Below are 10,028 nucleotides of genomic sequence, written 5' to 3' on the forward strand. Positions count from 1 at the left end.
CCTGACCGGCGTGACGGAGCTCTACACCAACAACTACACCCTGACCTTTGACCTGGAGCCCACCGACCCCTTGCTGTGTGTTGTGGGCGGGGTCACGGGGCCCTGCGCGTTTGCCACGCCCCCAGCCATGCCCACTTATGACGCCGCATCGGCCACGTGTCGGAACGTCTTGACAGAGGTGAGTGCTGGATGGGTGGGTGGATGGATGGATGGATGGGTGGATGGATGGATGGATGGGTGGATGGATGGATGGATGAATGGATGGATGGGTGGATGGATGGATGGGTGGGTGGATGGATGGATGGAAGGATGGATGGATGGGTGGATGGATGGATGGATGAATGGGTGGATGGATGGATGGATGGATGGATGGGTGAATGGATGGATGGATAGATGGATGGATGGGTGGGTGGGTGGACGGATAGATGGATGGATGGGTAGATGGATGGATGGATAGATGGATGGGTGGACGGGTGGATGGATGACTGTCTTGTGATGTTTCCGCAGGGCTTTCTGACGGTGTGTCCCATCCATCGCCACTTTCTTAGTCCTGTCCTTTCCCACAGCTCTTCATTTCTTATTCTATCCTGCCACTTAATTCTTAGAATACTCCTCGTACGTCTGTTGATGAAAGTCTGGACTTTATTCAGCACTGTCTTCGTTGTCTTCCAAGTTTCGCAACCGTAGAGGGGCACAGACTTGACATTGGAGTTAAAGAGTGGAATCCTGCTTAGCTAGCTATATTGACCCTATCCGTACGTCGTGTTTTACTATCGTATCCATACGATGTGGGGAAATCTGTGCCACCACTTTCCTAAGAGGAAATTTACTCCTTAATACGATCCATACGCTTTGCATAGCAGTCTGTCAAAATGATTTTTTTGAGGAATACTGAAAATTTCAAAGAGATCTTCGCACTAGAAGTATTCTAAAATGTGAAGAATACAACCCCGGGGGTACAAAATGACCCCAGGGCATACAGAAAGGGTTAATATATTGTTGGGGACTTTTTTTCTCTCTCTCCCAGGTGCGGTACCGCTTCCAGACCAGAGGTCGGTTCGGCATCGACAACGCATACGTCAGCTTTGTCTTCAGCGATATCACCGACAACAGTCTCACGCAGACGTTTTCCACTTCCTTTTCTACGGTGAGTCGCTTTGTTTCTGCAGAAAGTTCACCTCTCAGCTGTGTGGAACCTTCTGGAACCTCTGAGATGTCAATCTTTTGGTAGATCTGTACGGTTTTTCCGTTTTCCCCCCCTCATAATTTTGTGTGTCCGTTCAGTGACTTTTCATGTGTGTGCCTCTATGTAAGTGTGTGTGTGTGGATGTGTGTGTATGTGTATGTGTGTATGTTTGTGTATTTATGTATGTGTGTGTTTGTGTATGTGTGTATGTTTGTGTATTTATGTATGTGTGTGTTTGTGTATGTAGGTATGTGTGTGTGTGTGTGTATGTGTGTATGTTTGTGTATTTATGTATGTGTGTGTATGTGTGTGTATGTGTGTGTGTATGTGTGTATGTGTGTGTGTGTGTGTGTGTGTGTGTGTGTGTTTGTGTATGTGAGTGTTTGCATGTGTGTGTATATGAGTGTTTGCGTGTGTGTGTATGTGAGTGTTTGTGTATGTCTGTGTGTGTGAGTGTTTGTGTATGCGTGTGTGTGTGTGTATGTGGGTGTGTTGACATGTACTTGTCTGAAAAGTTCAGGATTTCTTTTTTTTAAATTTTTGCTTAGCCAATTGGCAGCAGGTTTTGTAACCCCGCACAGAGCCCACTGTAACGTCTGCCAATCCTCTCTCTCCCCAGGCATCGACGAGCACGGAAGCTCCAGTCGCCCGCAGCGGCAACCCCGGCTATGACGTGGGGCTGCCCGTGCTGGCGGGGATCTCCAACCTGACCTCGACCGGCGGCTACTACATGTATCCTTCCACCACGCGGGTCACGGAAATGTTCTTGTCTGGCTTACATGGCAATTGTAATCATCCTGTGGGTGGTTGGCAGGTGCTTTGGTGTTGTTTACTGTTTCTGTCCCATCAAACATCTGTCGTCCTTATCTCTCCTCCCTCTTTTTTTTGTATGTTATTATGATGTAACCCCTCGAATCTTCAGCACTTCTGTGACCTAACTGTGCTGCAAGTGCTGCAAAACTTGCACTAAAGCTAAAGAACTGTGATCATTGATATTAATACTTACTTACTTTGACTTGTTCATCCTCTGTTGCCGTTAAACGTCGAGGGGAGATGCAGTTGTCTATGGTGGTAGGCCAGCTCCGCAGCTCTTTCAGTTGTGATGTGATGTTTTCTCAGGGTTTCCTTGACACCCTCGATCCACCTTGTGCGTGGCCCTCTGTTGCACTGGGGTTGTTTGCCATTATTGTATTTAATAAAGCAAAAGTAAAAACTCCGTTTCTAGATGAAGAAGGGTAATTTAATGATGAAAAAGATATGAGGTCTGCCCTCTCTGGCTTCACTGACAAGACTAAATAAATCATAATGAGCATGAGTACATGTGATTGAAACAGGAAGGAGGAGTGAGTAAAGATCACTAAGATCAGACAATCTTTGTTGTGAGGGTAGATAAATAAAAGTAGGGCCTACAATTACAGGGACATAATTCAACATGTTAATATAAGGACCAACAATCCAGGATTTATTGTTTCCCTTCTGTATATTGATAAAAGCAATCTAATAGTCTAACACCTTCCTCTTCCTTTATAGCCTGAGTGCTTGGTGTTGTAGGCTCTCGAGGCTGGCTGACCAGGTGACATACGTAACAGGTGGCCAAACCATTTTATCCTCTGTCTTTCTATGTAACGCAGGCAGGTCTCAGTGCCGATAGCTGCTCTTACTTCTTCATTTCTCTGCCTGTCTCGTCTTGTGATGTTAAGGGTTTTACGGAGACATTTCATTTTGCATGCAGTGATTATGCATTGATGTTAATGGAGAGCCAAAAAAAAATAACTCTATCGTGTAAACTACGAGTTGGTACACAGTGATCTCTCCTTGACCGCGGCGTGTAGACAGAGGACACCCCTGGGCCTGGTGCGACCGTCAGTGACCGGGGACTGTTTGACCGCTGCTGGTCAGCCCAGGGAGCCTGTGCTGTTTGGGGAAGACATGCGCACTGGTTGTTTTATACAGTGAGTTGTTGTTGTTGTTGTTGTGTGTTGTTGTTGTTGTTGTTGTTGTGTGTTGTTGTTGTTATTGTATGGGTTGTTGTTGTTGTTGTGTGAGTGTGTGTGTGTAGCAGAAGTGGTTGGCGGGTGCTCTAGTATGGTTTGCTGCCACTTTCCTTTCAAACATCTACCATCCTTGTCTCCCCTCCTTTTTAAAAAAGTTACTTTCTAGTTACACCTCAAATCTTCAGCACTTATATGACCTATTTGTGTTGCGAGTGCCGTAAAACTGTCTAAAACTAAACTCCGGATAAATCTGGAAATCCAGGTTTCTGAAACTGTCAACATTGTTCCTGCCTAGAGATGAGCCATCGTGATGCGAGATGTACGAGACAGATTAGTCTGTAAATGTTGAGTCCTTGCACACATATTTCCAGGGGGCCCGATAAGTTAACTCTCCCAGCCCGAACGCCGACAGTATCGGTACGGAAAATTTCGCACCCGAGACAGAAAACACTACTTTTGTGTGAAGCAGCTGATAGTCTAATTGGAAGGGTAACAATTTGTCATTTGAAACAGACTATGACCAGAAGTGCGGCCCAAGTTCAGAACAAAGAAAGCTATAATCGTGAACCATGTGAGGGGGTGCCAAATTGGAACGCACTTCCATCGTTCAACGTTCGGTTCAGAGACTGCCTTCTTTTCCAATCCCCAGGGTAAGTGCTAGCGGCATCGACCAGTCGTGCCGTCTGCTCCAGCAGGAAGTGATCAGCGCGCTGGAGGGTTTCCCCGCGACCATCGACACAGACATCAACGAGTACTCCAAGACCAGCCTCGTCCTGGCTATGTTCGGCAACTCTGAGCCCGAGAAGACAGACGATTGGCCGCCCGTGTTCTACAGCAGTAACAGACCCAGGCCACCTACGGTGGGTGTGGGGGAGGGTGTGTGTATGTGTGTGCGTGCGTGTGTGTGCGTGTGTGTGTGTGTGTGTGTGTGTGTGTGTGTATGTGTGTGTGTGTGTGTGTGTGTGTGTCTGTGTGTGTGTGTGTGTGTGTGTGTGTTTTTGTGTATTTCCAATGGGTTAAGGGGGCAATAGAATTAGTTGTTGTTGTTGTTGTGTGTGTGTATGTTTGTGTGTGTGTGTGTGTATGTTTGTGTGTGTGTATGTGTATGTTCAACTCTGTCTGTATCTCGTGTTTACTGTAGCCAATTTCTCTGTTGTTCTTTGTCCTGGTCCAGAGCTCGGGGTCCAAGTGTCTTCTATCCCTGGGCATGAACCTGCAGATTCTGTACGCCAACGTGGGCTCTCTGGCCAACCCTCAGCCCATGATCATCGGTGCCGCGTTTGTGTACGACGAACCCCAGCAGGTGGAATATCAGGTGAGCAGGGGGGGGTTACTTATTTATTTACCTATTTAATTACCTACCTACCTACCTACCTACTTACCTACTTTTTATCTTCCTACCTACCTTTTAACTAACGACCATCCCCCCGGGGCAGTGCCACTGACTGAAGTGTCTTTAGGCCATTCCCAAAGGGGGGACATTTCTCGTTCAAGTACAGTAGAATTGTAAATGGGCTGACTCATGTCACGCTCATAACTGTGCCTGATCTACAACAGGGACTGCTGCTTTTTCTTTCATGATCCTTACTTTTGTCCTTTTCCCCTACTTCTTTTGTATGTATGTCACTCTCTTGTGACCCACTATTTCCGGGGTGCCTTGATAGTGGAAGCAGATCTTGTGCTGTTGAAGCTAGAGAGGTGAGCAGAGTAAGTCTGATTCCCTGTAAAGACTTCTCTGTTGACATCCACCCCTTGGCGCTCATATGACCTTATGCAGTTGCGAGCGCCGTAAAAACCTCTACTATAAAAAAAAAATAACGAACTACCTACCTACCTGCCTACTTACCTACATGCCTGCCTGACACACACAGACACACACACAGACACACACGCGTGTGCACACACACATACACACACACACACACACACACACACACACACACACACACACACACACACACACACACACACACACACACACTCGTATACTCACACACATACACTACTACATACACACACACATACACTCACACACACACTGAAATATGCGCGCGCACGCACGCACGCACGCACGCACGCACGCACGCACGCACGCACACGCACACACACACACACACACACACACACACACACACACACACACACACACACACACACACACACACACAAACACTCACACTCCTTGTTCCTTTTATCTTTCTCTCATAACACTTTACTTCTCCTGTTAATCTTTCCCTCACATCCCTGTACCTCTTCTGTCCATCTGTCCTTCACATCCCTGTACCCCTGTGTATTCCTCCAGTGCTCCGGTCCGTTCTGCCTGCCAGGAAGTTCGGCGGTGACCCAGCGAGTGGAGATCAGCAGCTCGGTGACCTTCATCGACGTGTCGCGTCTGCCCGAGGGCGTGGAGGGCGTGTACCCGACATTCGCCATACGTCTGCCGTACGACTTCTTCTACCCGTTCCTCAGTTCTGCCCCGGCCTCGCAAGGCCCCTGTGGCTACCTCAGCCTCTGTGTATGTTTATTTATAGCAATGACGCAACTCTTCTTATAATCCAGATTTTTGTGTGTGGCATCCATGTGGGGAAATCAGGTGCTCATCAAAATAATTAAATCGAAGAAACTGACATTTTACCGCTCTTTGGGCAATTTTTATTGAATTTTTTTTCCGGCTCGAAACCTTTTATGTCCATTAGAAAACACACTTCTTTGTGGGTTTTATTGAAAAATGTTGGTCAAAGACAGAAAAAAAAGTAAAATTGCAGTTCGCAAGGACACTTAAGATTTGGAAGTCACCAAACTTTGGCAGCTATTTTCTCGCTAATTTTACCTGTGACGCCTGGCAACCCCAACGTGTTTTAATCACAAATATCTTGGCTTCTATGCCAGATAGATGAACATTTTTTAATTATTAAAAGCAAGACAAATGAGCAAGCCTTACGGTGATAGTAATTATAACTCTGTCTATATGCCCAAAAATTGCAGAGCGCCTGTTTCCACCTTGATGTGACATATATTTGACAACACGACTATTGTGAGTGACTGTGTGATTGGTTGGTCTGCCATGCGAACATTCCGAAAAACTTCTCATATTTGGTCACTTTTAATCACAAGGGGGCTTTTTTTTTAATAGTAGAGGTTTTACGGCGCTTGCAACTGCATAAGGTCATGTGAGCGCGCACAAGGGGGCTATCCTGAAAAAATGCTGTTTTGAGAAATTCCAAGGTAAAGTTTTTGCCCCTTGTTCTGTTTCTTTAAAAGACAAGGAGAGTTTTCTCTATAACCAAACAAATATACACACCAACGAAACCAAACTTCTCCTATGGGTAGGGCAATGCCCACTTTTGGTGTAGGTCAAGATTTTTGGTAACCCCCTGAAATCTGGGTTAGCCCGCTTGTCCTTAAAATCGACCATTTGTCAGGGGGATAAAAACTTTGAGGAAGTTTTTACTATTGTAGGTGTGCTGTATATCTCAGAGTGTTTGATTCTTGTGTGGCCGAGTGTGCCTAGCCTTGGATGTGTGATGGAAACGTTTTACAAGCATGCACATGGGGACATTTTTTCACTATGTCCCAATTTTGCCATGGGATGCGGTCACCAGGAACTTTTAGAGTTTTGGCGCGTGTTTGTGAGGTGAGCCTGTGGGGAGTATGGGTGTGGTTATGTGTACCCTCAGTGAAACTATTTATTTACTCTGGTAGAAACTAATGCTACGCTAGCAGACGCCATTCTGTGCCTTACGCTGTGTTGTGATGTGATGGTCGTATGTCGCCACCTCAGTGCTTTCTTGTCCTATCTCCATTTTTAATAACAGTGAAAACAGTTCATAACAAAGAGTGAGCTTAAGGAGACGTCACATTTTCACTGTTAAAGATAATGGAGATAGGACAAGAAAGCACTGAGCTTGTACGTGATGGCGTGACACGTGCCTAGTGTTGTGGTACGACACAGACCTACTTTGATGTGTTTGTTTGTTCTTTCAGCCTTTCTGCACTCCGTACACAGGAAATCCCCCTGAATATTTTTAGAATGCAGCAAGAGTTTCCTGTTTGCAGGTGATACTCTTTAGATACACTAAATTATTTTATTGTGATGTTAGAGAGTTTTCTGTGCAAGAACTTTCTCACTTTTTCTCTGGCCTTGTATCGTTTGTGATGAGCAAAAGGTTGTCTTGTTACTTGTAGGTTGATCTGTTTCTGAGCTTCTTGTAACAAAATGTTGTTATCTTTTTTATAGTTTTGTTTGATTCAGAGATCTGAAGCTGTTGTGCTGGTCAACAGTGGCTGAGATTAGGTTTGATGTGAATACCGGTATTTGAGAGAAGTGTTTTCTTCTGTGTCAAATCCTTGTGTGGTTCTGTGTATGATAAAGTGGCTGTGTGTGGTGGGGTGAGTGAGTGTGTGAGTGAGTGAGTCAAGTGTACTCAATGTGTGTGTCTGTGGTTTGTGTGTGGTGGGGTGGGTGTGTGAGTGAGTGTGTGGTGGGATGGGTGTGTGAGTGAGTGTGTGGTGGGGTGGGTGTGTGAGTGAGTGAGTGTGGGAGTCAAGTATACTCAGAGTCTGTGTCTGTGGTTTGTGTGTGGTGAGTGAGTGAATGATGCATACTCCAAGTCTCTATGTGGTACAGTGTATGATACAGTGGCTGGGTGTGGTCGTACTTTGTCCCCATCAGACACCGCAGTGTGTCGTTTACACGGTGGTGTGTTTTGTGTTCTGTGCCGATCCGCGGTGATATCTTCTCAGAAATCCGTCCAATGAGCGTAAATCTTTTTTTTCCAGTTGTGAATTATGGCATGTGTCGGGATGAAGAGTAAACCTTTGTTGCATGTGTCCCTGGACGTTGATGTGGTTTCCCTCACAATGTTATTGTTATACAAGTCTGCGGGGGGTAATGATATAGATTGTAATGTCCATAGAGTTTGCTGTTGAGTGGGAGTTTGTGCTGTACAAATGTTATAATTGATGATCGCTGTTTCAGCTGATGAGGCTCATGTGTCTACTGTAGTTTTTTAGAGCGGTTCTGACCTGTCTGGGTGGGTGAGCTAGACCATACACTGACCAAATAGTGAGAAAAGTTGACCTCAGAACAAATCAAAGTTTGTTATAGAGTTTGTTATATGCAACAAAGATTAATTGACCATCACCACTTTGCAGTCGCACAGCCAGCAGTACAAAATACCCCATCTGGTCACCCAGCCAGGAGAGTGACTGCAACAGACTCTTCGGGCCTGCGCAGAACTGCTTCAGGTGACCAGAGCGGATAACTTTCCCCGTCGCATTATTGCGCCAAGTGACCGTAAAGTGTTAAAAAGATGTAAAAATTGAGAGGTGCTGATCAAAGTAAAAGCTGTTACTGCAACAGCTGAAGAGGTTAGAAAGTTTTGCGTCTTCTGTTGTTTGTGGGAGCCACATTTGACGGTAGATATTCCTCACACTCAACAGTTTATCGGCTGTTTGATCTGTCCTCGGATCAGAACTGTGAGTGGTCAGGTTAATGCAAGTAGTCAGAAGGGAAGAAGATAAGATAAGATAAGATAATACTTTATTATCCCAGAGGGAAATTTTTCTTGGCTGTACAGGACGGTAAAAACAAATGCAGGTTTACATTTTTTTAAAAAGGAGACGAGAGAAAGGACACTATTGTGATTTGCTCTTGTTTTTGTTATGTTGTTTGTGTATAATTTGTTGGTGTTTGGTTCCTGTTTTTGTCTGGGGAAACTGTAGTTCATTGTATTCATTCATTCATTCATTCATTCATTCATTCATTCATTCATTCATTCATTCATTCATTCATTCAGTCTTTCATTCATTCCTTCATTCATTCCTTCATTCATTTATTCATTCATTCATTCATTCATTCATTCATTCATTCATTCATTCATTCATTCATTCATTCAGTCTTTCATTCATTCCTTCATTCAATCATTCATTCATTCATTCATTCTTTCCTTCATTCATTCTTTCCTTCATTCATTCATTCCTTCATTCAATCATTCAGTCTTTTGTAAGTTCATATATTATTCTCTTCATCTCTTATTTCATTTTATTCTTCTTAAAGGACAGAAAAAAAGATGTGCTATGCCATATATGCATATTCATGTTGTGACAAGTCAGAGGTCATGGAAATACTTACAGCAGTTCTGCCGTGCCAAGGCAGACCGACGTATCTGCAAAAATTATTAATTTTTGTATCTTCGTTTAAATGGGCGCCTATACCCATTCTGCATCTTGTGTCAAAGGCAGGAAGACGTATCTGCACTACAAATAGGATATTTCACTGTGGCAAACAGACGTATCTGCACTACAAATAGGAGATTTCACTGTGGCAAACAGACGTATCTGCACTACAAATAGGAGATTTCACTGTGGCAAACAGACGTATCTGAAGGGTCATGTCCATATTTCCAATGGCAGCTGGACGTAACTCAAAATCATAAAAAGTGCAGATACGCCGCTCTGCCTTGGCACGGCAAAGTTCATGTCTTGTTTTGTCCTGTGTCTTCGATTTGTATTTTTCTAATCCTGAGATTTTGTGAATGGAGGATGACGAATTGGTAGATATACAGATTGTGCGTTAGTTATGTATGATCATTATAGGTAGCTCATTATTCAATAAATTATTTTATTCAAAGTTCCTGTTTTATTGTAGATTAATTTCGTTCCATGTTTCATGTGAATTTTGATTTTTAACAATGTTTGTTGTGTCTTTCTGTCTCTTCTCCTTTAAGTCCTTCTTTTCTTTCACTTCTGTTTTTTTCTTCCTTCTGTCCTGTTTATCTTTCGTCTGACTCTTACCTTGTGAGAAGAGGATAGAGAGAGAGAGAGAGAGAGAGAGAGAGAGAGAGAGA

At 44.2% G+C, this 10,028-nt stretch overlaps 1 protein-coding gene across 1 annotated transcript in view; it reads left to right on the top strand.

Annotated features, from left to right (window-relative positions):
• Positions 1-6,341, top strand: part of LOC101860055 (tectonic-3) — a gene marked incomplete in the record, with an annotated part of 14,685 nt that extends 8,344 nt beyond the window's left edge. Inside the window, 7 exon segments of the mRNA XM_005110561.2 lie at positions 1-178; positions 1,028-1,147; positions 1,806-1,918; positions 3,019-3,138; positions 3,830-4,040; positions 4,355-4,495; positions 5,483-6,341. Coding sequence (XP_005110618.2) covers positions 1-178; positions 1,028-1,147; positions 1,806-1,918; positions 3,019-3,138; positions 3,830-4,040; positions 4,355-4,495; positions 5,483-5,734 — 1,135 coding nt within the window.
• Positions 6,342-10,028: the final 3,687 nt, after the last annotated feature.

The sequence above is a fragment of the Aplysia californica genome, unplaced genomic scaffold (genome assembly GCF_000002075.1).
Source record: "Aplysia californica isolate F4 #8 unplaced genomic scaffold, AplCal3.0 scaffold00910, whole genome shotgun sequence".
Classification (NCBI taxonomy): domain Eukaryota; kingdom Metazoa; phylum Mollusca; class Gastropoda; order Aplysiida; family Aplysiidae; genus Aplysia; species Aplysia californica.